The sequence below is a fragment of the Sphaerodactylus townsendi genome, linkage group LG04 (genome assembly GCF_021028975.2).
Source record: "Sphaerodactylus townsendi isolate TG3544 linkage group LG04, MPM_Stown_v2.3, whole genome shotgun sequence".
NCBI classification, from domain to species: domain Eukaryota; kingdom Metazoa; phylum Chordata; class Lepidosauria; order Squamata; family Sphaerodactylidae; genus Sphaerodactylus; species Sphaerodactylus townsendi.
In genome coordinates this window covers 108,040,214-108,067,806 of record NC_059428.1, presented here as the reverse complement: position 1 = coordinate 108,067,806, position 27,593 = coordinate 108,040,214, and the positions used below count along the sequence as shown (strand labels likewise).

At 41.4% G+C, this 27,593-nt stretch overlaps 1 protein-coding gene across 1 annotated transcript; it reads right to left on the bottom strand.

Annotated features, from left to right (window-relative positions):
* Nucleotides 1-1,985: 1,985 nt before the first annotated feature.
* LOC125431348 (maestro heat-like repeat-containing protein family member 6) lies at nt 1,986-27,593 on the bottom strand. The gene is made up of 14 exons (XM_048494112.1): nt 27,222-27,593; nt 25,291-25,443; nt 21,982-22,136; nt 19,909-20,068; nt 18,469-18,638; nt 14,585-14,719; nt 14,384-14,498; nt 11,849-11,992; nt 9,968-9,997; nt 6,815-6,907; nt 5,605-5,707; nt 3,575-3,640; nt 2,310-2,427; nt 1,986-1,998 (listed from the first exon to the last, which is right to left on the bottom strand). The coding sequence occupies exons 1-14, from the start codon at nt 27,591-27,593 to the stop codon at nt 1,986-1,988; spliced, it is 1,827 nt and encodes a 608-aa protein (XP_048350069.1).

Below are 27,593 nucleotides of genomic sequence, written 5' to 3'. Positions count from 1 at the left end.
AGAGAGGGGCTTAGTGTGAATCCCATCATAAATCTTTCAAGTGTAATTCTCTCTGTAAGGGGCTGGAATAGAATTAGTCTCTACACATAATGAATGTTGAGTGAGGTCAGAGGTTCCTGTCACTCCAGGGTGTAACTAAACAAAGTAATGAAGGAGGACAAACAATGATCTCTTGTTACTCCTCTTTCATCTACCCCTACCACCCTATCAGTCCTTTTGCGTCATCTCAAATTCTGCAGTAGTTCAAAAAGGCCGACATTGACTTTAGAACAAAGCAGGCAAAGTTCTGTGCAGGATTTGTGTTGTCCTGGAACAAACTCAAGACAATTAATCAACTGCCACCTCTGGCAACCATTTGCCAAAGGCAGCCTTTTCTAATCAGCTGCTGGTTGTAAACATGCACTGTTACCAGTGGGAGCGTGCTGGAGCATTACCACTTTTTAATCATCTCGAGATTAAAGTACTGTGATTGGGGCTTGTAAAAAGACATACAGCATCTTGACAACTTTGTGTTTACAAGACAAACAGAAAGCTTGTTAGGAAATTTCAGAACTGGCAGCAGCAGCAAGCTTTCCGTTCTGCCGTCCTGCACTATGGACAGCTAACAAATCAGTTAACAAGCCAAGTGAATATGCTAGTGACTTTCTATCTGAGTAGATCTGGCTCAATAATTACTGTAAGGCATCAGACATTGGTATTGCTCCAGAGAACACATGCCGGGTGACTTGCTCCAGCAATTGTTAATTTCCCTTCCACTTCATAGATAAATATGCTACTTGACATGCTGTCCTTGGTGATGTATAACAGCTTCTGACCCCAACTCCGCTCCATGTTCTTGCAGGTACCCAAGCTCAGATTGGGATAATATTTTTAATTTGTAGCAGGGCAATCTAGAAATTGCTCTGGTGGAATGAAAAATAGTGTATTGTTACCCCTTCCTCATAGTAGCATGTCTGAAATGGAAGATCAGATGGAAAATATACCACAAAGTTGGAAGTTAGAAACAAATTGGAAAAGGAACCTCACACGGTTAAAGAATTCTGAAAAGTAAAAAATCTGTCTTTTAAAAGTGAAAATCTTACCCAAAGGGAGAGAAAGGAGCACAAACTCTAGCAAAAGAAATGTAGGTTGGCAAGACAAACAAAAGTAGAATTTGAGGAGAATATTGTGCATTTTTATTGAACATGTTTACAGAGAGAGAGATATAGGCAAATTACACACAGCCTTTTTCCCAATGAAAAGTAGCATCTGAAAAATAGATCTGGAGAGGGGGAGGGGGATACATCCTTGAAAAACTCAGGTTTCAGCCCTCTCTCCTGGATGTTCTGTTGTGCATATTCAGAATCTCTTAATGTTTTGAACAACCTGTTAATCTCCTCTTGAATATCATTGGTAGGACATCCTTTGTAATAGTCACTGCATATGTACAAAATGAATGAACAATAGGATAAATGAGTGAATGTAGATCTGGCAAATGTTGGTAGCGAACAAGTGGCTGGAAGAGGATTTTAAATGCTTCTTTCTTAAGAACACAGTTTTGATGACTATCGTATAATATGATGGAATTAAAATAATCTTAACTGAGGACAGTAGGACAGTTTAGCAAAATTGAAATTGTGGCACCTTAAGGAATAACAGATTTATTATGGCATACATTTACCATGTGCCAGAGCCAGCTTCATCAAATGTGTGAGGTATATACATTTAAATAAATAAATAAATAAATAAATAAATATCCAGTGATGCTATGCTTCACATATTGTAATAAACCTATCAGCTTTCAAAGTAGCACAGACTAACATGACTACCTCTCTGGAATATAACATGGTGGATGGTCTACTTCTTAAGCAGTTCAGTTCTACTCTCCTACCAAATTCTAGCAGCAAGGCTATCTAATACCAGACAAAAACTCCACAATAACGCCTCATGGTGAAGTTTCAAATAGTCCACTTTATTCAAAAGGATATTAGCTTCAGGTACAAATATCATGAATGGGATCTGTAAGACAGAAAAGCCCCATGAAATAAAAATGTTATTAGGTTATTAGTAAAGGTAAGATACACACTCTTTTGACCTGTGAATTGTTTTATTCAGGAGGCTCCAAGAATTGACAAATTCCACACTGCATAACAAAACCAGTACAAAGTCTAAATCTTTTCAGTATTACATCAGCTATCCACTGCATCCCCTCACCCAATATTATTCCTTTCAATCCCACAAGGTTCATTCTTGTTGCCAAAAGAAGTAATAATTGCTGTTATTGATGTCATTCAGTTCATTTCCACACAACAGGTTGAAGCCCAGCTTACCTTGAGAAATAGCAGAGACATCTGAATATTGATGGACAATATCTGCACTCTTCCATTGATTTGGGAGTGATGACAATAGGGACAGGATGCTCCTTTTTTGGTGGCAAAGAACTGAAAACTGGAACAGAGAAGCAGAAAAGAGATCAACAGTGTAATGCAGAAATGTCACTTTTCTCCGTTGTTCCAGACACAGCTTGATTAACGAAGGAGCATTCTATGTTGTAATGTAGAGAACCACAATTTACAGATAAAAATGTGATAGTTACATGAATGCCAAATGTTTATTTGTTCCTGCATGTGAAAGAGGGAGCTTTGTTTAGTTAGGTGAAAATCCATGGTGAAAATAAGAAGCATAGAGAGGAGTGTGACAAGCACAAGCAATTGTCAGAACACAAGTATGGTGACCACTGATGTACAGCATGTACCCACAGAGGCTTGAATCCTGCCTGGAATTTCCATGCACTTAAGGGGGGCAATTTTTGCTGATTTTCACTTCTTGTTTGCCCCATGTGCCTCAAAAATTGTGCTTCTGCAGGTAATGAGGGTGCAGGAATAGCAGGGGAATAATCAGAGGTCTTATTTGGAAGGAGGGCATAATCAAAAATTGTGCCCCTTGTACCCCCAAGGGATTGCCCAATTCTAAATAGGAGCATGAACATTTGAAAAAGCCATGTTCCAATCATATAGATGCAGCCTGTGCAAATACAGTTTGTGTACATGTGCCAGTGATGGCATTAGGCAGGAGGGAAGCTTAACTTACTTGTTCCTACCACTCCCTTGCCCTATATTTTCACCCTCAGCGTGTCAACTGAACAAGACTATTTTGTGAGTGTGTACTTTCACATGCATGCTGTTCTGAAAATAAGGTGGGAAAGAGACAGCAACACTGGTTTTACAAGTGAAGATATATAAATGCCATGACCTTGAGCTGGAATCCAATTCTACTGGCAATCTCCAAGAATGCCCTCTTGGCTGGTATTCAGCATATGCTGCAGCCACCAGAGTCACAAATCACCCTAGTCACCAGGAAAAGTCCAGAAACATAGAGAATTCCCCTAAGTTCATAAATAAAAATGGCCTAGGTGAAAGACAATATAAATATATATTTTGGGTACTGATTTGTGTACCAGTGGTTGAGACAGATTGCTTTATAAGTCCTCTATTTTATTTCGGTTTTCATGTGTATAGACAACAATAGACAACAACATCCTGTAAGACAAGGCAATTCAAATCATTGCCTTGAACCAGAGCATACTATTGTTTACCTTGTCGTAAGGAGTCCACTTCTTCCTTTTGCACAGAGCCAGATTCCATGTGTTCGAAGATGGTGTCTAAAGATATGCCATACTGAATGTAAATAAAAAGGGCCATTGACACTGAATTCAGTTTAATTTTCTTACATTTTCTAGTAATGATGGGTTCTATTTATATCTTGCCTTCACCTTCTACCATGACCTTGGTTGCTATCTGAGGAATAAATCTAAAACATATTTATTGGTTTTAAACAGCAAAACCATAAGCAAACATAAAGCAGAGCATGGTTTTAAAACATAAAACAAAGAATCAGGACTATAAATCCAGTTCTCACATGAAAACAGAAAACCAAGTCAAGTGTTATTACCAAAAGTTAAGAGAAAACATCCTTATAATGGATAGGAGGCTAAGCATTCCAAGGGTTTATGAGAAAGATTTCCAGTTAACTCCTCTTCCCACTACACTCACTGCCTCCCTGTGTATACTTGCATAAACATATCCTCCTTCAAAACAGTGCAAAGCACAATTCCCACATGATATACTTTTAATAACTGTCACAGGCCCACAGGATTCAGGTGGGTTCTGCACAGTAGAAATATAATGGGTTGACAAAGGGAAATATCTCGGTTTGGGACTCTCCCCCAAAGCAGGATTGGCCTGTTATGTTTCCCTGAGCCTGGGTTTTTCAAAAATTTCCAAAATCGTGATCTTTTTGAAAAATTCCAGGTTGAACCCACTCCTGAAGGAATGGCACAAGTGCCCAACCTCTTTATTTTTCCCACTACATTGCCCGTTCTGCTGCCTTACATCATGCCAGTTTTGTTCCTGCTGAGCTGCCAACCGGTGCAATAGCCCACCTGAGCTGCCAACCTGTGCAATAGCCCACCATAGCCCACATCCTCCAAGCATGTTTTCTCCCCATGGCAGTGACTGTGATCACCATTTTACCCAAATGTATACAGTAACAGATTCACAACAAACAGGGCCATTGTGAGCAATGGCCCCATTTCCTTTCCTTATTATTTTTTGGGTGCTCAGAGCATGTAGCTAGGCAGATGCACACCTTTGGATGTGGATGGGACATATTGCTTTGCTCCGTTTTTGGACAGATTTTATTATTTTGTATATAACAGCGTGGGGGGGGGGTTATGCTTCATGTTTACATGTATCGTGGTTTCAAAGCCCTTATCTTTTTTTCCACAATGGAGAAATGGGAGGGGGAGGTCCTGATTGGGCTCCTGGGGTTACTGTAGATTCTCCACCAGTGGGAAAGGTTCCCTTAGCAGAGGGCTGGAATGGGCGGAAGGGGGACTGCAGTGATGGAAGAGCCAATCAGAATGCAGGAAAAACAGAATGCTTGCTCCTGCGCAGCTCCATTTGCATCGCAAAATAAATAGATAGATAGATAGATAGATAGATAGATAGATAGATAGATAGATAGATAGATAGATAGATAGATAGATAGATAGATAGATAGATAGATAGATAGATAGATAGATAGATAGATAGATAGGTAGGTAGGTAGGTAGGTAGGTAGGTAGGTAGGTAGGTAGGTAGGTAGGTAGGTAGGTAGGTAGGTAGGTAAGTAAGTAAGTAAGTAAGTAAGTAAGTAAGTAAGTAAGTAAATAAAGCAGGTTAGTGCAAAGGGGCAGAAAGAAAATGGATTGTTTTTTTTCATGGAAAATGGGCACTCATGCGAAGGACAAAAATGGAATAAAATACACTCGGATTCAAAAATAATGGATGCAACCTGTTATTATTTTGCAGTATGTCCAACAACTTCATCTTAATATCAAAATAAAAAATTTGCAGTGTGCAATCCATCTCGGTTTGCAGCGGGCTGAAGAGACTAAGGTGTACACCAAAGAAAGAGAAATCTTTATTAAGTTGCATTTGATAAACTATGTGGACTATGTTTAAGAATTGATAAAAAGTCATTGAGCAAATTTGGATTGGCTGTTCCTGTTGATAAGTAAAGTAGTAGGGTTATGGTGTATTTAGGGAACGTCATATTTAGGGAAGAGAAAGTGGTTCTATTTACTTATAAATGTGTTGGCTACGGTTACTGACGACCTTTGATGATTTAGACTGTAGTCCTGTGCTTGGTACAGAAAGTTCCTTAGTTTTCCTGGGTACTCTTTAACCTAAAAGGCAAATATTTTGATATGTGTCAGAATGTCCATCTATATCAATGGTTTTTGTAATGCCTACGGACAAAGGGCCCTTCTGAAATCAACAGAAAAGTTTGAAGGTCTGGCGAATAACTTCCTTACTAACAATAGAGGAGAAATAGCGACCACAAATTCATTTTTAAAAGTCATCAAATTTAATTATTAAATACATAATATCACCCAGTAGCATAGGAACCCATCAGAAATTTTGGTGGTTCAGATTTTATTTTAATATTCTCTTTCCACTTCAGTGTGAAGTATGGATAGGGTTGCCAAGCAACAGGTATAGAGATTTCTCAGTATTATAATTGATCTCCAGAGAACAGAGATCAGTTCCCCTGGAGAATATGGCTGCTTTAGAGGGTGGACTTTTTGTCATTCCACCCAGCTGAGGCCCCTCCCCTTCACAATCCCCACTCTCTCCAGGTCCCAACCCCGCCCCCTCCCCAAATCCCCAGGTATTTCTTAGCTCAGAGTGGGCAGCACTGGTATGTGACGCATTTTGAAGCTAATTTTTGCTGTGGTTGGACACATGCATTAACACCCCTTCACTCTTGGAACCCAATACATAAAGGACTGCCTCTCCTTGTCTGAACCCGTGTGTTAGCTTTGCTTGGGATCCAGAGCTAGCTCAAGCTGAGTAGGCGGCAGTGGCCTGGGAAAGATATGAGCCTCCTCTCACATGGCCCAGGATCAAATTCGAAGACACTGTCTTTGCGCCTTTTCTTGGACAGATCCTAAACAGGCAGAGGCGAAAATGAATGTGCCTTCTCCTATGCCAGGCCACATCTTTTATCCTGTGGCCACTCCTGCCTAGTTTGTGCCCTAAGCACCAAACCTGGTCAGCTCATCAGTTCCTTTGGCAGTGTCATCATTATAATTGGCTTGCCGTATACCTGCCCATTCAAGAGCCCTCTCTGCTCTGAAGAATGGATTTCCCAAAATAGTTTGACACAGACATGGCAGGGGGTCCAGCTAAATTCTTCACAAAAGAGTCTGCCCCTCCCCCTCCCAGTTCTTCTCAACATTTGAAATGACAAAAAGTAATGAGTGGATCACAGTGTGCCAGAGTGGCCTCACAAGGTGCTTGCAGGTGACGTTCCAAGAGTCCTGGCTGTCATTTACAGTCCATCCCAGGAAGACCTTGCACTGGTTTAAGCTCTCTCTACAACTCTGCAAAACAAAAGCAGGCAAAGGAATTTCCCCCAGAAATCAGATGACAGAAGGACTTTGCAGACATTACATTCACCAGAAACGAGAGTCTGCCAACAGTATATATTGGGAGAAATGTACACAATATAGGTGATCACTGTATTGCCCAGGGTGGGCAATGCATAGATTTTCCATGCTTGTATTCTTGTGTATGGAGGCAGTATGTTGCCCTGTTACCATACTGGCAGTCATGCACATTGGGTGCAAAAAGGACACCATGTGGTTCCTAGTGCACACACTTGCCAAGTTCCCAATAAACATGAATGTAAATATCTACAGACATAGAGGTGATTAAAAAAACCTCTGGGGAACTAAGACAAATGCATTGTAGTGTGAGGTCCTTTCTGCACAGCACAAATAATATGTCTTACGGAGAAAGTCCACACAGCTTTTTCCGGGTTTGATTCCACGCTCTGCCGCCTGAGCTGTGGAGGCTTATCTGGGGAATTCAGCTTAGCTTGTACACTCCATCACACACCAGGTGGGTGACCTTGGGCTAGTCACAGTTCTTCTGAGCTCTCTCAGCCCCACCTACCTCACAGGGTGTTTGTTGTGAGGGGGGAAGGGAAAGGAGTTTGGAGTCCCTTTGAGTCTCCTATAGGAGAGAAAGGGGGATATAAATCCAACTCTTCTTCTTCAACCTGTCCTCAGGATTTTTTATTTTTCCTCAAGTAGTCTTATTTCAAACTTGCTAAAATGTGAATTTTTTTCCAGGAGTCATCTCTAAGACATAAGAACATAAGAAGAACATAAGAACAAGCCAGCTGGATCAGACCAGAGTCCATCTAGTCCAGCTCTCTGCTACTCGCAGTGGCCCACCCCCCCCCCCACAGCATTGTGGTCGCTGTTCCCTATCGGCTCAACAACACTGACTTCCTGCACCAGGTCCTGGGTCCCACATAGAATTAGATCTAGGATCACCTCTCCCCTGGTTGGTTCCACAACCATCTGCTCTAAGCCACAGTCATTTAGCATATCCAGGAATGCTCTCTCCTTACTATGACCTGAACATGCATTTTTCCAGTTTATATGGGGATAGTTAAAATCACCCATTACCACTACATTTTTGTTTTTGTTGGCCTCTCTAATTTCTTTTTCCATCTCAGAATCCTCTTGTGCACTTTGGTCAGGGGGACGATAATATATTCCTAATATTAAACTGTCCTTCACACCTGGTATTGATATCCACAGTGATTCTGTAGGGGAACCAGCTCCCCTTGCATTGTCTATTTTATGTGATACTATGCTCTCTTTGATGTAAAGGGCAACTCCACCCCCAATGCGCCCTGTCCTATCCTTCCTATAGAGCCTGTAGCCTGGTATAACAGCATCCCACTGGTTCTCCTCATTCCACCATGTCTCTGTAATGCCCACTATATCAAAGTCCTCCTTCAAAACTCTGTACTCTAGCTCCCCCATTTTAGGTCAAATGCTTCTACTATTAGCATAGAGACACCTGTATACCCTGTCTCTGTCCTTAACCTGGGATTTATGTGCTTTACCCTCAAGTCTTTTGTAGACACTATCCCTTGTCACATGCACATTGCTATGTTCCTCGCTTGTATGTGGTTGATTTAGAAAAACCTCCCTCTCTGTCTGCATCCCCATAGATACTGTATTCCGAACCGAAGTCACCTCAGCTCCTGTCGGCTTTCCCCCATTGATCAGTTTAAAAGCTGTTCTGCCACCTTTTTAATGTTGAGCGCCAGCAGCCTGGTTGCTCTTTGGTTAAGATGAAGCCCGTCCCGTTTGTACAGGTCTGCCTTGTCCCAAAAGGTTCCCCAGTTCCTGACAAATCTGAAACCCTCTGCCTTATACCACCTTCTCATCCACGCATTGAGACCCTGTATCTCCGCTTGCCTAGCTCGCCCTGCGCGTGGAATGGGTAGCATTTCTGAGAATGCCACCTTGGAGGTCCTGGACTTCAACCTGTTTCCTAGCAGCCTAAATTTAGCTTCCAGAACCTCCCGGCTACATTTCCCAATGTCGTTGGTGCCAATGTGGACCACAACTGCTGACTCCACCCCAGCACTGTCTAAAAGCCTATCTAGACGAAGCGTGACATCCGCAACCTTCGCACCAGGCAGGCAAGTCACCATGCGGTCATCACGCCTCTCACAAACCCAACTCTCTACATTTCTAATGATCGAATCACCCACTACAAGGAGCCCCCCACCTCCCCGAGGGGTATCCTCAGTGCGAGAGGATAGCTGATCACCAGTTAAGGAAGGGATCCCATCTAAGGTCTGCCACCTTGGCTTCAAGAGAACGCACACGTTCCTTGAGTGCCAGGAGCTCATTGCAGCGAGGGCACACCCACGACTTCTGTCCTAGTGGCAGATAGTCATACATGTGACACTCAGTGCAAAACACTGGAAAGCCCCCATCCCCCTGCTGGCTTTCTGCCTTCATATGTGATTTGTTTAGATATTTAAATATTAAGCTTTTAGTCACTGCCCCCCTGGAGCTATCTGCACGTACTATCTGTCAAATATGTCCTTATTAATTTAATTTAAAAAACAAAAAAATTAAATTAAAATTGCTGGTTGCCGCTGGTTCCAGAGACTGAACTGAAGCCCCACCTCTCAGGACAAAAGCCCCACCTCTCAGGACAAAGAGGAACAAGAGATGAACTCTGTTAACCCCTGTTAAGCCCCACCTTCCAGATTCAGCAGCCTTACAAGGAGAAAAAGAGATAACCCCTGTTAAAATACACTGTTTTAAAAGGTGTCGCTTTGAGAAAAGCCCTCCAAAATGAACACCAGCAGGTCACTCTGCTCTTCCTGGCCAAGTCTCTTCTGCTGCTACTCCTCTCTGCTGGTTCCAGAGACTGAACTAAAGCCCCACCTCTCAGGACAAAAGCCCCACCTCTCAGGACAAAGAGGAACAAGAGATGAACTCTGTTAACCCCTGTTAAGCCCCACCTTCCAGATTCAGCAGCCTTACAAGGAGAAAAAGAGATAACCCCTGTTAAAATACACTGTTTTAAAAGCTGTGGCTTTGAGAAAAGCCCTCCAAAATGAACACCAGCAGGTTACTCTGCTCTTCCTGCTAAAATGAATTATTGGCCCACCAGTCTATTTGAATCTCGTACTTCTTCTGTAACCTTGGAGGCATATGTCTAGGCATCATACTAGGTGACAAGGGAAATATACTCTATATGTGTTCAGAGGAACTCTTCATAGTTCAAGGCTTGACGCTGGATCCCATGGAAGATTTTCATAGACAGAAGGGAGGTAATTTTGCCAATTTTCCTCTCCTACTGTATATTTCCAATTACCCATCTCATGCTATTCCTGAAGGACCCAGAGGAACAATATGCAGGGGGTCATTTTGAACTGCAGTAAGAAGGGGGGTGGTAATAAAGTCATACTGTAGGGATGGAAATCCCTTCCATTAATGGAAATTCTCCATGGGATCTAAGCCTGAGCTTAGATTTGCCAGCTCTAGTTTGGGAAACTCTTGGAGATTTGATGGTGGAACCTGGGGAGGACAAAGACCTCAGCGGGGTACAATGCCATGAAGTCCATGCCCCAAATCAGCCATTTCCCCCCCAAGGAATTGATCTTTGTAGTCTGGAGATAAGCAGTAATCACAGAGTATACCCAAGTCCCATTTAGAGGCTGGCTTCGCTATCTGAGTTTTACATCCAAAATAAGTTCTGCAGCTCTTCTTCAGATTAGATCCTGTTTCTTAAAAGTTCTTACTTCCCAAATTCAGGCTTTATGATCTTTATATTGTGTCTGACCTTTTGTCAAAGGCTTTTCCCACACAAAGCATTTAAAACACTGGCTAAATGTTATAGAAATATTTTCAAAATAATAATTTTCTGCGTAACCCCCCAAAATAAGACATTTCAGTTGAAAACTGTGCTTTTTTAAAACACACATAAGCATAAGCATAAGCATTTCATTGTCATTGTGCATGCACAACAAAATTTACAGCAGCATTCCTCGATGCACACAATTTCAGACTCATACCCCATCCTCCCTTCAAAACTACAGAGACTCAAAATCTTGCCAATACGGTGTCATAAAAAAAGGAAAAACAGCACATTCGCATAATTGGCAGGTGAAAATAAATGTATTAGTGCACAGCAATGGCAGAAATGGTGGGCAGCCACATTGCCAGATGAGAAAACATCCATAGGAAACTTCAGCAAATGGCAGACAGCACAGAGGATCACTGAAGTCGCAGAAAATGGCATGTGCCAAAGAAACGAAAGTGAGAGCTTCAAAATCATGCAGAAGAAATTCAGAATTTCCTGATCTTGACACTGCAAGCAGGAAAAGCTTAGAAAATGTTTTGGGGGAAAGATGACTAGTTTACAGTATCCGAATAAAACAGTTTGAGCCAACTCCCCCCCCCCCCCAGTATCCAAATAAAATGGTTTGAAGCAGAAATAAAACAATTCCAAAACGTTTTGGGCTAAAATGTTTTATTTGTGCTGTGTGGAAAGGGCCAAGGGCACTCAACAATGCCTTTTCTGGATACAGCTGCCCAGGGTCCCTGGCTGAGAAATCCCTGTTACAACAAAACAGGGGCTCCCCACTGAATACAGGGATGAAATTATACTGAATCAGACCACTGGTCCATGAAGGTCAGCACTGCCTCCTCAGACTGGCAGTGGCTTTTCTGATCTTTCACATCATATTTTCAACTGGAGGAGCTGGAGATTGAACCTGGAACCTTCTGCATGCAAAGCAGATGCTCTTCAACTGAGCCGCAAGCCCTCCCACAAGATTTGCCAGTTCCACTGAGTTACAACCCTTCCAGTGGCGCATTCTGATTCAACAAAGGCCTTGTTTGTATGCCAAATCCACATTAGCTTTGACCAATGTTTGCTTTTCCTTAAAAAAAAATTCTATACCACTATTGGAAAAAAAATTATCCTCCACTCACATTTTGCAGGTGGACAGCAACATTGCCCATCCCGTAGAGACTGAGCCAACGATAGGTTGAGTTTGAATCAGTGTTCCAGTTCCTAAGTAGGCTCAGGATATACTTTTTCTGTAGTACTGTGTAGGTGGACTCAGAAGAAAGCAGCTGAACAACACAAACAGCAACACTATGTCAAAAAGCGCCAAGACCTTTCCCCCTTTATTTTTAAAGTATTGAATAACATACGCCATTATGTCTACAAGATATAGAAGAGGACATTAGGTGTTATAGATCTATTGCAATTATAAACTCGCTGAAGATAGAGATGCAGTGACCACATTAAACAATGTCTGGCAATTTGATACAACTCTAGTTTGGAACTACCTGGGATACCCCCTAGGACAGGGATCTGCAACCTAGGACAGGGATACCCCCTAGGACAGGGATCTGCAATTGGCCATGCTGCCAGGGGCTGATGGGATTTGTAGTCCATGAACATCTAGAGAGCCACAGGTTGCCGACCCCTGCCCTAGGAGCCATACTAAAGGACCTTTTGGTGTAAGCCCCTCCTGTGTGCAGCCTGTGGCCTTCCTGCAGCAAGTTTTTGAATGCTAGGACCTGGAAATGGGGACTCACTGTCCTAGAAACAGTCAAATTTGCCCTGCTGTAGCTCCTAATTGAAACAGCAAAAAGCTTGCCGACATGAACTCAGTTTCAAAATAACAGCAGTAGCAAAGCACCATCTCTGAGCAGAGAGAGTGAGACGGACAAAATCCCTCTAGAGACAAATCCTTCTTCACTTTTCTCACCCCCGAGGGCTGGCTCAAGCAATCTCATAATGAGATGTAGTGGGATAGTTTGTGTGGGTAATAGGGCTTGCTCCAATTTTTAAGGCTTTGCCAAGCAAGTCAGTACAATATCTGAATACTGCAGAACTAAATGCAAAGTGTCTGATTGCCTTGGGATCGAATCTGGTTTATGGAACCTGTTCCACAGTTATTGTACCTTTAGGAAAGTTAAATAAATTACCCAGTTGCTCAGAACCAGATTTACACACAAGCTAAGTAAGCAACAGTTTATAGCCTCAGATAGGTTTGGCAGGCTGAGTCTTTGAAACAGCTGGGAGCAAGGGGTCAGCAGTACAATCAATGGTGACATAATTTCAGGAGAAGACCCAGAGTTGGCAGTGGTAGCTCTAGGAATTGCTGAAAACTCTGTGCCGATTCCTAGAGCTACCACCATTGGTTCTGGATTTTCTCTGGAAGCAATGTCATTAGGCTCACAACACCAACAGTGGCAGGGAACAAGAGCTTGGCTCTCCTGCCTTGACTGAAGACTTGGCAGTCCTAGCCTTAGATTATAAGAGGTCAATAAATATGAATAATTACTTAATTTTGTTTTAAATTTTGTTTTGATAATGTCTCTGCCCTGACCTGGATGGCCCAGGCTAGCCCAATGCATCATATGCCAGAAGTTTATCAGGGTGCACCAAGGAAGTTCAGGGTTGCTATGCAGAGGCAGGTAGTGGCAAACCACCTCTGAATGCCTCTTGCCTTGAAAATCCTATGGAATTGATATGTTGGCTGTAGCTTGATAGCATTTCTCCCTACCACCTTGGGTCTTCTGAAACTTGACATAGCTTAATGCCTCATGCTCTCTTTTGTCTGGCTGCTGACGCTGTGTGGACATATAAGGGGTGGAGAGATTTCTGCCTTTGCTGAAAGATGTCACATCAGCATGCTGGACTAAATACCAGTGGTTCCACAGTTTGCCTTGTGCAACACTATGCAGTTCCAACTCAGCCCTTTCCTACACACCCTTGGTTGCTTAGCAGCAATGGTGACCAAGTAACAAAATAGCTAGGAAGCAGAATACTGAGAAGGGAATAGGAGTAGGGACCAAAAATTAAGGGAGACAGTGGAAAGGGAAATGTGAAGAAGACAACCAGAATGAAGCATATAACTTTGGACTGGAGCAATGACTCTGTAGAAACCAGACTATAATCATAAGGGAAAAAACATTCCCACTTTCATCCTTTATTTAAGTGACAATGTATGAGACTCCTTCATCTGCAATATTTGGTGCCCAAAAGTTCTTTCATATTATCTAGCCATTAAACTAACACTGCATTAGTCTGCTAAAAAGATGAAATTCAGAAATGGGGAAATTCAGAAATGGGGATACAAATTCCAGAATGATAGATCTAGAGCCGTGGTGGAGAAACCTATGGCACTCCAGATGTTCATAGACTACAATTCCCATCAGCCGCTGCCAGTATGGCCAATTGGCCATGGTGGCAGGGGCTGATGGGAATTGTAGTCCACAAACATCTGGAGTGCCATAGGTTCGCCACCACGGCTCTAGAACCATGTATGCAGGAATACCTTTTTCTCTCTGCATGCTCAGGATGACATGGAAGCCAAGGTATATAAATTATATATCAGCAGGGTACAGAGGCACATGTTCAGTCATTTGCCATAAGGCACTGTTACAATGGCACTGCTACTCAAAAGAGCTAACAATACATATGCCTGGAGATGCTACTCAAAGACCTACTGCAGTGAAAAAGGCCATGGCTGTTAGCTTCTGTTTGTCATCCCCGTGATGGAGAAGTGGTATCACCTTGGTAAATACGGCGTAATCGAGCCCTCGATAATGTTTGACAATGGATCTGGAAGGAAATAAACATTTTTTTCCATGTAGAGGTCATGCTGAACAGCACTAAGTAACTATAAAGTCAACTCTTCCACTGTTTACCTGGCCAGTAGAAGAACTCCTTCAAGGTAATTCTCTGATGAAGACAAAAGGTCCCAGCCTCCTGCTAGACTCACAAAACACATCCAAGAATTCTTCTCCCTTTTAATTACAGCTTTTAAGGCTTCCACAGCACAGCTGAAATGAAGGACAAGAAAAACATTTGATTGGCAAGGATAACCTTCCTTTGGAGTCTGTGGCATTGGTACTTTTAATGCATGTGCTTTGCTAGAACCATTAAATACTTCATAGATGCTTTTGCTTTAACGGATCATGCTGTATCTTCTACCCTTCTGTAACTTCTACAAGTCATATTCTCTGAAAAACCATGAAAATATTGCTTTGAGAGCAATTAGTTTGTTGCTAGCTTTATAGAGTTGTTGTGAGGATTAAATGGGGGTAGGAAGAACTCTGCTCTGAGCTCTTTGGAGGCAAGGCAGATTTTAAAAAGCAATAGGATAGGTTTCTGTGGTCACAGAAAGTCACCTTGATGGCCATGGGGGATTTGCATAATTTTTTTATACGTAGAGGACTTTTTCCGCTACTAAAATTTTCCTCTCCTGCAGCATGCTCATATGTCACTTTCCTGATAAAAATTACATATCAGGCATGATGAAGCAAAGCCACTGCCAAAATGCTGAATTCCCATGGCAGACTAATTAGAAAGCTCAGGTAGAAATCTGTTCCACATTACAGTCACAGCTCTAATTAAACTTGAAACCCTAATTTTAATTAGGAATGAAACAAAACGACTTGCTGTTGTTGGGGGGTTTTTTGCAAACATTTTTGGCAGTGTCTCTATTATTGTGGGCAATGCCTGCGAAAATGTTCTCTTACTTGTTTGCATTGCCCTCTCATGTTGTCTTTCACAGTCAGCTTTCTTTGCTCTAGTGATGTTGTAACCCATACCATTTTAGTATTTTTGTTTTGTTTGGATCTTAGGGCCCAGGGGATAAGAGCTCACTGAGCATGTGCAGTTGGTAAGCTGGTACGTGTTGGGCCCAATAAGAAAGAAAAATAATGGAAGGGTGTATTAGGTTGTTAATTATGTAACCCTCCTCAGTTGATCTGGCCTGCAGTAGAAGGAAGGCCTGCAGAAAAATTGAGATAATTACTTATTTTTTACAGGCCCAAATTGAGGAAAGACCTGCAGCAGCTACATCAGATGCAGAAGGCCAGATGAGAGAAAGAAGCCCTGCTTTATTGATAGTTTGGACTTTCTTGCTATTCTTTCATTATCGGACACTGTTAGTGGTGGCAACTGTTCTGAGTGCTCTTTTTCTTTAAAAAGCACTGAAGATTTTGTACAATTGAGTTGTGCTGCATATATATATGTTCACTATTATTTATCCTTAAATGATAGAAAGTTGTGTTAAGATTAAAAGTTGGTTAATTTGTTCAAGCAATTTCATGTTTGTTTGTTAAGCCACAGGGTGCTGTCATATATTATTTCCTAGGTCTCCAATGGAGATTGATGTGGCCAAAGATAAGTAGGCTACAATGTCATCATGTTGCTTAACTTATTTGGCAACATAATATGGTGATGTTATCATATGTACTGACCAGCCCCAGATTGGTTTGGATAGTAGGAACCAAGAAGCATTGCCATCATTCCCTGTTGACTTAATTTGCCTTCCCGGGTGCGATCACCTAACCAGAACTTATTTGTTATGTGGCATCTTGACATCAGTTGGTTGGCAGCTCCAATGTGATTCATATAAGACATTTTTTTAAAAAAAATCCTGGAAGAAAAAAATGGTGCCAAAACAGCAGCACAAGGGAGAGGATGCCACTAGACATGTTAAATAACTGTGGATGAGCAGAATAGTGCCGATTAGAGGTTGTAATTTGGACGGGAATGTAACCAGAGGCTTAACTCTTCCCCGTCAAATTAGACAATCTGAATGAAAGAATTTTTGAAAGAACTTTGCCTGTTCAAATCGTTTAGCAGAAGGATTCTCTAGGATTTATCTATTAAAGGCTGTTAACCTTACAATTACAGTAAAAACAAGTGCTAAAATTACCTAAGTTCCTAACACTGCTTAGTCATATTATAATGAACAATATTTTAAAAGTAAACCAGTTTTCAGGTTTTTGTCTCACTGCTTTTAGGAAATATCAACAAGCCCAAGTTACACATACCCAGAAATCTTGCCTAATCTTCTGAAACTTCCATCTGGAGAAATCTGATTTGCCTGTCATGGCACTGCATATTTATAGAAAATATCAACATCATCTCATTCTAAAGTTCTGCTGTCTTAATTATGTGATTACAGTCTAGGAGATTTGTTAAATATGAGATAATCAGCACAAGTGCAAATAAGCCAGCAGGTGTGTTATATCTGACATAGCAAGCCAAGAAGACCAATTTTAACTTTTAACCTCTATTCAAAAGCAGTTAATCCAACCTTTTGGAAGCTGTTTTAACTAACTGTTAAAGATTAAAATAACTTTAAGCAACCAGATCAAATCAAACCTGAACTCTTTTTAGAAGCTAAAATGACTAAACTGACGTTATCACACTTTGGTCACGTTACGAGAAGACAGGACTCACTGGAAAAGACAATAACGCTAGGAAAAGTTGAAGGCAACTGGAAAAGAAGAAGACCCCACATGGGATGGATTGACTATCAAGGAAGCCATAGCCCTCCACTTGCAAGACCTGAGCATGGCTATTAATGATAGGACATTTTGGAGGTCATTAATTCATAGGATTGCCATAAATCAGAAATGACTTGATAGCATGTAATGCACACACAAACAAACACAGTTCACTGATAGCTGGTGAGTATGTGAATGCTAGGTTAGCATGAAAAATAAGCAAGAAAAACAATGAAGTAATCAACTACCACTACAGAAACGTCACAGAGGCCCTTTCCACACATGCAGAATAATGCACTTTCAATCCACTTTTGCAATTGTTTGCAAGTGGATTTTACTATTCCACACAGTAAAATCCAGCTGCAAAGTGCATTGAAAGTGGATTGAAATTGCATTATTCTGCGTGTGAGGAAGGGGCCTTAGAACAACTCAGATTCCCCTCTACACATACAATGACATTAAGAAAGGAACTGAGTATTTATTTATTTATTTAAATAATTGATAATCTGCTTCCACTGTGCATGAAGTGCCTCCCAAAACAATATAAAATGCAAATGAAAGGAATCCCACCCAATGACAACCAATCATACCTAACAAGTGACCATCAGTGAAAAAAAATTCAACCAACAGCACAACCCATCACCAGATGTAATCCATAGCAATCACAGTCAGAAGCAATAAACCACAACAATGATAAAACTTGGTTAACCGAAAGCTTAGTTACCAAAATTTTGTGCCTTAAGCTCATTATTCTCATACTAATGCAATGCAATAACTAGAGCAGGATGCCAATTTTGGGACTGTTGCTATTTTTCTGTGCCATTTTGAGCTTTCAATCCATATAGGACCTGAGTATGAGAAAGTTCAGAAAGTGCCTTAAACTAGTAGCTTTTCCTAGTTCTGTTACAAGGACTGTGCTAAGCATAGGAAACTATTTTCTACTGATGCCAAAAGAACGTACTAAATACATTCATTCAGGATGAGAATGAGAACATGAATCTTGGCAGTGTAGTAGTGGAATGGGTAATCTTTAAAAATTAGTGAGTCTTTTGTACATGTTTAATGATAATGGCTTGTATCCTACCACTCCATTAAGCCAAGTCTGAAGTCTCCCTCCTACTTAAGTGACTTTTCCATTGAAGGTTTGGACACTGTCCAATGACTCTTCCGAGGTTGGACGTTAGGACTCTCCTGTGGTAGTGGGTCCAGGATACTACTGTTGGAATCTTTGTTGAAGACACAGATAACAGAGTATTGTTATATATTAGTATCCCATTAGCTGTTACCTTATATAGCTTGATATTTTGAGACTCTCCTCTATCCCATATTCAACATCTGCAAAGTTCACCAAGTAATTCAGCTGAATAACCAAGAAGATGATCACTGACACGTAAAAGCTGTTCATAGGCACTTTGGAATTTTTATTCCTAAATATTATGCAAAGGGCCTTTGTTGCCTGAAATGAAATGTTTAAAAAAAGTTACTTAAAACATTGCTTTCCGTAGAGCTGTCAGAAAAATATGTTCCTCAGGTAGATCCGAAATAAACAGTTCTTTAACTGATCAATACTCAACAATGATCAATAATCAGTACATTGTGTTGTTTTACTGGTTTTAAATAATTTATATATTGAATGCTTTTATGGTGACTTTGCTATGTTTTGATTGTACGCTGCCTTGAGCCCTTTCAGGAATGGCCTAAAAGTCCAATAAAAATAAATAAATAAATAAATAAATAAATAAAAATAATGAGTTCTATAATCAAATTGTCAACAAAATCTAGCAGCAACTGAACTATCAGCAGATATCATAATAATAAAGCAGCACTTCTCTTTCAAAGTATCAACAGCATAAAAATAATCAGAGAAACCAGCACATGGAAGAGCAAGAGGGAGAGAGAATGTATATGTCTATTAAGGTGCCAGAGAGCTAGTTTTAAGTCCCTTCTCTGTCATGAAGCTCATTGGGCAACTGTGGGCCACATGAATGGAACTGCAGTTGTAGGATGAATTTTCACATCCCCCTCATCTGATAAGTTTTCTTCTCCAAGAACAAATAAACCAATATTATTTTAAGAGATGGCAAGCTAAGAGAGCAGAAGTGGCGTAGGAGGTTAAGAGCTCGTGTATCTAATCTGGAGGAATCGGGTTTGATTCCCAGCTCTGCCGCCTGAGCTGTGGAGGCTTATCTGGGAAATTCAGATTAGCCTGTTCACTCCCACACATGCCAGCTGGGTGACCTTGGGCTAGTCGCAGCTTCTCGGAGCTCTCTCAGCCCCACCCACCTCACAGGGTGTTTGTTGTGAGGGGGGAAGGGCAAGGAGATTGTAAGATCCTTTGAGTCTCCTGCAGGAGAGAAAGGGGGGATATAAATCCAAACTCTTCTTCTTCTTCTAAATTGAATGATACAGCAGGCAAATACTTCACTACTGGTCTACCTGGATTCTAGGGTACAAAATGAAAATGTAACCATGGTCCAACAGAGAATTAAAGTACTTCACAGTGGAATCTTAAAGACAGTTACACCCTTCTAGCCCCATTAACCTCAATGGACTTGGAAAAGCATAAGTCTGCTTAGGATGGCACAATAAATCTATTAATTCAAATTAAGAACACAACTCTTTATTTTGGCGGTGGCCTCCAATCCCAACCAAGCCCACTTCTGGTCCACTGACAACAGTCTATAGCAGCATGCTGTGGAATTTGGAAACATTTGTCTTTGGCTCACAGCTAGAGGCAGGAGGGACCAATTGTCTTTAATATTTAAGTCAGGGGATTCTCTCTGGAGGCAAGGTCTTCTTTTTAGCATTTCCAGAAGCTTCGCGAGAACTTGGAGCCTGACTGGTTGTTTAGCTTGACCCAGAGCTTCCCAAATTTCAGTGACATGCCTGAAGTAAAACAAAACAAACAAAACACATGAGTATAGGTGCCAACATTGCTGGTCTGTTTCCTTTGTGACTCTAGTATAGATGCCTGAATGTGTGAATCCATATGCAAATCAGTTCAATAAAAGAACATCCTAAATCCTACACAAAGTTTTATCCTTCCAGGCCCATTGACTTCAACAAATTTAGAAGAGTGTAATTATGCTCAGGATTTCAAAGGCTGTGTTAACTAAACCTGGAAGCTTGCTTGGTGCTAAACGAGTTGTTACAAATAGTTTGCCATCAAAGTTTCAAAGTTATCATTTCAACCGTGAGGACTAGAAAACCTAAGCAGTGCAGTGTAGTGGTTAGTGTGTCCAACTAGGATCTGGCAGCCCCAGATTTGAATCCCACCCCCACGATAGTTTGCTGGGTGACCTTGAGCTGGCCACATATTCTCAGCTTGACTTGCTTTATTGGGTTGTGGTGAAATAAAGGAGGAGGAGATAATGTTGTAACCCATTTTAGGGCTCTTTTGTGTGGAATTGGGGAAAGGGAGAAAAACTTATTGGCATCCACTTTCTCCATGCTGTGCATAATTTTATAAACTTGTATCATGATTTTACCACAAAATGCCCACATTCCTTAGCCTTTCTTATAGGTGGATTCTGCACAGGCCCCTACAGTGGCTTCCCACTGGCATATATGATGCCGATGGAGCCCCAGGAACATTCACATGGAGACACTTTCTCTCCCTACAGAGCTCCACAGGGATGGGGAGACACGCTTGTGCTGCCCGTCGACCCCCGGGGTCGGAGGACATCATGGGCGTGCCTCCCTGTCCCTGTGGAATTCCACAGGGAGAGAAGGTAAGGGGCGGGGGGGAATGGAGGCACAAAAAGTGGTGCCTCCAACCTGGTGCCATTTGTGTGGTGCCGGCTGGGAAACAGCTTTTCTGCCTCAGTTGGGGTGGGGGGGAAGAAGCACAGTGTTGCCTCAATGCAGAGGCAGCAGCTGTGCAAACAGCGCTCCTAGAACAGTGTTTTTACCATTCCAGTGGTGCTGTTTTGGTCCCGTGTAGACTCTGCACTTTGTGTGACAAAGGTTCTACCGCTTTCTACAAGTGACAAGTAAAAGTTGACAGGATGCTGGGAGGAGAGAATTGGAAAACAGCATTAAGGGAAACAGCTGGGATTTGGCAGCTAGGGAGGAGGGGGAGAAGGGAGGAGAGGGAGAAGAGTGTCTGGCTGAGTGAAACCATGGAGAAGAGATGCTTAGAGCAGGCTGAAAAGTGTTGATCTGTAAAAAAAAATCTCAGTTCCCCAATAAGGGAACAGTTCAAAAACTTAACTTCTCCCTTACTTTCTTTAGTGATATGTTCATACCTTAAAAAGTTAACTTCTTGTGATGTTTTTAACCCAGTGGTCTTTATGCCTCAAGGAAAGAAACACACACACACACATTAATATCTCAACTAAGATGCATGCTTATGATACGAATAGATGGTGGCAGTGTGTGACTTACTTTGAGTCCCCAATCCAAATACCTCATCAAATACCTCCATCAAAATACCCCTTTTCCAGTGGTGTAGCATCAAGGGGGCGAGGGGTGGGCGGGTGGGTGTGGGTGGGTTGGGCGTGGCAGGGTGCAGGACGCATGCATGTCCCAGACACATTTCCCCCTCGCTTCGGCCCTGCCTTTTTCTGCACCTTTTCCAGCACTGTAATATACATTAGGGCCAAATGACGGGGGAAATTTATCTATGATATTCTGGTAAAGATATAAAGATGATACTTTGAAAAGGTGGAATCAATTACATTGGTTTTGTTTTGGTCTTCCCATTTCTTGACCAGAGCAATCAGAAACACATTCAAGTAAAGAAGCTTTTTTTCCTTGTATTCCTCTTTGGAAATATGGACAGTACTTCCATTCCTTACTTGTCACTGGGCAGCGAGAGTCTCAGGAGACTTAAGATCACGTCCTCTGTGAACATTTCGGCCAACAGGCAAATGGCCCCAATGGCTGCTTTTCTAGCAATGGGGACCTGGATAGCTTGTAAGTGGAAATAAATAATATCGATGATTTCTGTTACCTGAAAAAAAAAATAACACAAATATGGGATGGTGACTTACAAGTCATCTGTATTTTCTGATCATTGTTCCTGTTCATATCTGTTGATTTTCCGTAAAGTTGCTAACCTCTGGGTGGGGCCCAGACATCTCCTGGAGTTACTACTGATATCCAAACTACAGAGATCAGTTCCCCTGGAGAAAATAGCTACTTTGGAGGGTGGACTTGAGGGTATTATAACCTGCTAAGGTCTCTCCTGTCCCTTTCCTGTCCAGGCTACCACCAAATCTCCAGAAATTTCCCAACCTGGAGTTGGCAACCCCACATTCTCAGCGTTGATTGTAACTTAGTTGAACATTCTGAAAAGACTTGGTAGTGAAACAAAAAAGAACAGGAAATGTGGGAAACTCTTAGGCCTTTTCAGGCCTTACAATTTTGCACTAAACTGCACATAAAGGGGTACTGCTTTACCTATGGTCCCCTCAATATACACTGTGGCCATTTTGTGTGAACAAGGCAGTGCATGTATTTCCCAGCCTTGGTACATACAATTGAATACCAACAGTTTTGATGGTATGCATTTGTGAATATCCAAAGTTGAAAAAATATATGTGTTTCCCTAGTCATACAAAAGGGTGACTGTGTATCAAAAGGGTTGCACATAACATGATTTTTCCTCATGCACAAGCTGAACAACAAAACTGGAATAACTGAACAGGGCTTTTGTTATTCAGAAAATGGATATCAAAACGTAATGAATGAATCCTTTCCCTTTCGGTTTCCTTAAACTTCTCTGCTTTCTAATTTAAGAAGAACCAGATATGGCTGCTGCTAGGATGACTTGCAGCAATTTAATCAACCTTAATCTTTCACTTCTCCTGGTGGCAGGAGGCAGCACAGTTCACACAGGAAATGCAGTGTTTCCATGTAAACCGTGCGGCCAAGAATCCCCCCCACCGGAGAATCCCCTCACCTACCTGTGCAGCATGGTGGTTGCATATTAGAGAATCCACTCTAATGATGGCCACCTGGGGACTCCACCTTAATGCTGGATAGAAGGGGGTAGGAATAGAACACTTCCTGCTTGCTATAGTTTGCACAGGCAATCAGGAAGTGTTTGAAACCCAGATTAAACAAAGTTACTAATTTAGTGATTTTCATTTAACCAGGGTTCTGGCAAATAGAAAAGGTTATAAGCATTTTGGGTGTGTGTGTGTGTGTGTGTGTGTGTGAGTTCTGTGGGAACTTTCCCCCTTCCATACGGTTTTAAAAAGGGCCTCGACCTGTTCTATTTGGCCTGTGCAGAATCAGCCATGGCTTGGTACCAGGGGATCCAAAGGACCATCTTCTCTCATGTATCCCTGCCTGGGAATTGAGATCACAGAAAGAGGCCCTCCTAACTGGCTCATCTATCAAATAAGCTTGTTTGGCATGTACACAAGAGAGGGCCTTTTCATTGGTAGCCCCACAATTATGGGACAACTTTCCCAGGGTGTTGCACTTGGCTCCCTCACTTCTGAACTTTAGGAGGCAGCTGAAGACTATTTAATTTAGAACTCCATTTGATTAAAGCAGCCTTAAATTGCGATTTTAAATTCTGGTTTTATATTTTTATGTTACCAGTTAAATGCATTTTGTTAATACTGTAAGCTGTCTTGAGTTCTGTAAGGCAGATTCTGCATGGATCAAAAACAGCAGTGTGAAAACGGTGTAAACCAGGGGTAGGGAACCTGCGGCTCTCCAGATGTTCAGGAACTACAATTCCCATCAGCCCCTACCAGCATGGCCAATTGGCCAATTGGCCATGCTGACAGAGGCTGATGGGAATTGTAGTTCCTGAACATCTGGAGAGCCGCAGGTTCCCTACCCCTGGTGTAAACCCTTTTACACCCCTTTACACCATTTTCACATCGCTGTTTTTGGCCCATGCAGAATCCGCTTAAGCAAAAAAGTAAGCTAATAAATATTTTAAATTAATAAATAAATCAACTTAATAAATAAATAGGTACTGTTATTTAAGGCTGCAAACAATTTTCTGTACTATTAGGAGTTCGTCATGTTAAAAAAAAAAATCTCCTGTAGCATTTTGTTCTAATATTACCATATTACAAACAATAAAAATTAGCAGTTTCTCTGGATGTACCACCCCTCCCAATATTGCAACTATTTTAAAAATATTTTATTTTTATTACAAACGAATTAGTATATTTGGTTTTATTGAGCTCCAAAACATACAGTTTGACACTAATATGAGCATCCTCCAAGAATGTGAAAAAAGATCTGCCATATTGCAAAATGGCAACAAAACACAAAAAATGTCTGTCTCTATAACTAATATAATAGGGTATTTGGCTTTATCAACTTCAAATACATATATTTTGACACCAAGATGAGCATCCTGTATGAGTTTTAAATACTGAATTGACCATATCCACTATCTTGGGAAAATGGTGGCTACTGGAAAAATGTCCCAAAATTGGAGAAAATTTTAGAACACTGATAACCTGAAACACTTAAAAACAACACAATTTATTGTCAAAGGCTTTCACGGCTGGAATCACTGGGGTGCTGTGTGGTTTCAGGGCTGTATGGCCATGTTCTAGCAACATTCTCTCCTGACGTTTCACCTGCATCTGTGGCTGGCATCTTCAGAGGATGAGATCCTCTGAAGATGCCAGCCACAGATGCAGGCTAAACGTCAGGAGAGAATGCTGCTAGAACATGGCCATACAACCCGGAAACCACACAGCACCTCAACAATTGTGAACTGTGCAGCCTAATCTGTACACATATTTTTCTGAGGGTCTGTTGTGGATCCAGGGCTAATATAGTTTGTGCATCTTTTTGATCCTGGTGCCAGAGGGTTCTTTAATTTTCATGCTGGCAACCCAGCACTGCACCTACAGAGTTTCCCTCAAATGGGAAACATCTATAGATTTTTAAAGCATTTTATATATGGTCATGAAAACAGGAAACTAATTTCATATCTTTAGATTGCTATCACACTTGAGAGGTTAATAAGCTAACAGACTAGAAGAAAAACAATTGTTATAATCTTTGAAAAATCCACTAACTGTCAAACAAATATCAGACATTCATAGGACCTCTATGGGTATACAAACTCAATTTCTGATACTCATAAGAACTAAAGCTCAGTTGGTCCTTATCTTTTGCACCTTGGTCCTCAGTTTCTTTCTTTGTTTTTTCAAAACTGAAGTCAGCATTGCTGCAGCTGCTTCAATATTGGCTCTGTCTGTATCCCTCAGACCAGCCACAGCTATAAGTATCTGACCAGTAACAGTGGTCGCTTCATCAGCCTTATCAGATGTCTGAAACAAAGAGTAAAAAGGAAGTTATGTGTTAGACACTTATGTATCCAATACATTTTTATTCTATCTGTCCTCCAAGGACCATATATAGCTCCCCCTCCCCTATTAATCTTATAACAGCCCTGTAAACTAAGTGATGCTGAGGGCTTAACTGTATCTTACAAAGTCCTGGTGTCTCCCTCAGTCTGGCCAAACCTGTTTACCATGTGTAATGAAAGGCCCTTATTATACTGCGCTCCCACCAAAATATAAATTTTTCTTATAGCCCACAAAAACTGATTTTCACGGCCACCACCTCCCTTATACTGATGGGCTACACATAGGTTTTCACAGCAGGGCAAACCGCAGCATTTCAGGTCAGGAAACCGGCACAGAGGGAACTGTCACTGCAAAGCTGATTTAAATCAGGACTATACATGACTGCAAATTAAATTCTGAGCATGGAATTCCTGAGCACATTTGATCAACAGGACCAGGACAGATACACAAGGACATGAGGACTTTGTACTGTGCAGTTTGGCACTCATGTCATTTGACTGGTCAAAGGTCATCCAGCAAGATTCGTGGTAGGATGCTCTAGGCCCCTTCCGCACATTCAGAATAATGCACTCTCAATCCACTTTCAATGCACTTTTCAGCTGGATTTTACTGTGCAAATAGCAAAATCCACTTGCAAACAGTTGTGAAAGTGGATTGAGAGTGCATTATTCTGCATGTGCGGAAGGGGCCCCAGTAATTCCACAGCAATGAGTCTTACATACAACTTTCATTTCACTGACCAAAGCATTGCTAGATTCAAGAAAATGTTTTCTTGACTGAAGCTGGATGTGGAGCTTCTTAAATGGGAGGAAAGCTTCAAAGTTTGCTGAATAAAGCAGCCCATATCATTATTTCTAACACAAGACAATGGGCAACCATACATAACATTTATTGTCTAGTTGTGGCAAAAACACTCCATTTCCCTTAATTGTGTGAGATTGTGTGAGAAGGACAAAGGTTTAGAATATCATGGGAAAATGTGTGGGCAGATGATGGGAGTCAATTAAAGTGGTTCTAGCATCTACTGGCTAGTAAAAAGCACACTTGCAAGAATGCTTATTCTTTCTTCCCTTGTCTAACTGACAACAATCAGATATTCACAAATATTGTTTGAGAGGAGCACAAAGACAATGTAAGCTTCATGAAGGAGGAAAATGCAAGAATGGCCTCAGTACAGATAAAGAGAAGATGGTGACAAAAATGTAAGAGTAGACAGGGACCCTAATCCAACACAGAATTGAGTTCACTTATGCCCTCTATAATATATGAATTAAAGTGTGTTGTTGCACATTAGCTATGATGAAGAATGAAACGTGCCATAAAAACCTGTATCAAATGGAATTAGACCATTGGTCCATTTACTTTAGTTGGCAGCAGACCGTTTAGGTCTTAGGCTGATTCCGCATGGGCCAAAAACAGCGGTGTGAAAATGGTGTGAAAACAGTATAAACCCTTTTACACTGTTTTAAACCCTTTTACACCATTTTCACACCGTTTTCACACTGCTGTATTTGGCCCATGCGAAATCAGCCTTAGATTGGGTCTTTCTCAGCAACTGCTATCTTTCTCAGCAACTGCTATCAGTAGGTCTTTCCAGTGATGGTCAGGAATCAGGTCTGGGATTTTTGACATGCACGCCATGTGCTCTGCCTCTGGATTATTGCTCCTCCACAGTTTGGAAAGTGAGAGTATATGGAGAGAGTAGCACAGAAAAACAATTTAATGCAGAGTGTTCATACCTCATTACATTCTTCCTCATCTGGAGTTGAAAAGAAGTATTGGTAATGCTCCGAAGACTTGTCTGAATCCTCTATTTTCTTCATCTCCTTCAGGAGGAAATTCCCAAGTTCTGATCCCTGTTTGACAGTAGAGACTGTACCTTGTATCAATCCGACTTTCTTGCTCAGCATATAATAGTTTTCTTCACTAGGAACAAACTTGTGAGCTGCATATGAATTTTTATTCATCTCCAGGATTGGCGCTTCTTTGCCATCCTCAAGGTAAGTCTGTGCAAACTTCTCTAAAGTGATAATCACTGGTTCTTGGGTGGATGCCACATCTAGCCCCATGTGCAGATCACAGGTTTCTTTTAACTTTTCTCCTACAGCCAT

Coding starts and splice junctions, on each gene's coding strand:
- LOC125431348 (XM_048494112.1), bottom strand. CDS start 27,593: ATGGCTGTAGGAGAAAAGTTAAAAGAAACCTGTGATCTGCACATGGGG. Junction 25,444..27,221: donor ATGAGGAAGAATGTAATGAG/GTATGAACACTC, acceptor TCTTTGTTTCAG/ACATCTGATAAGGCTGATGA. Junction 14,720..18,468: donor AAAATATCAAGCTATATAAG/GTAACAGCTAAT, acceptor CCTTCATTTCAG/CTGTGCTGTGGAAGCCTTAA.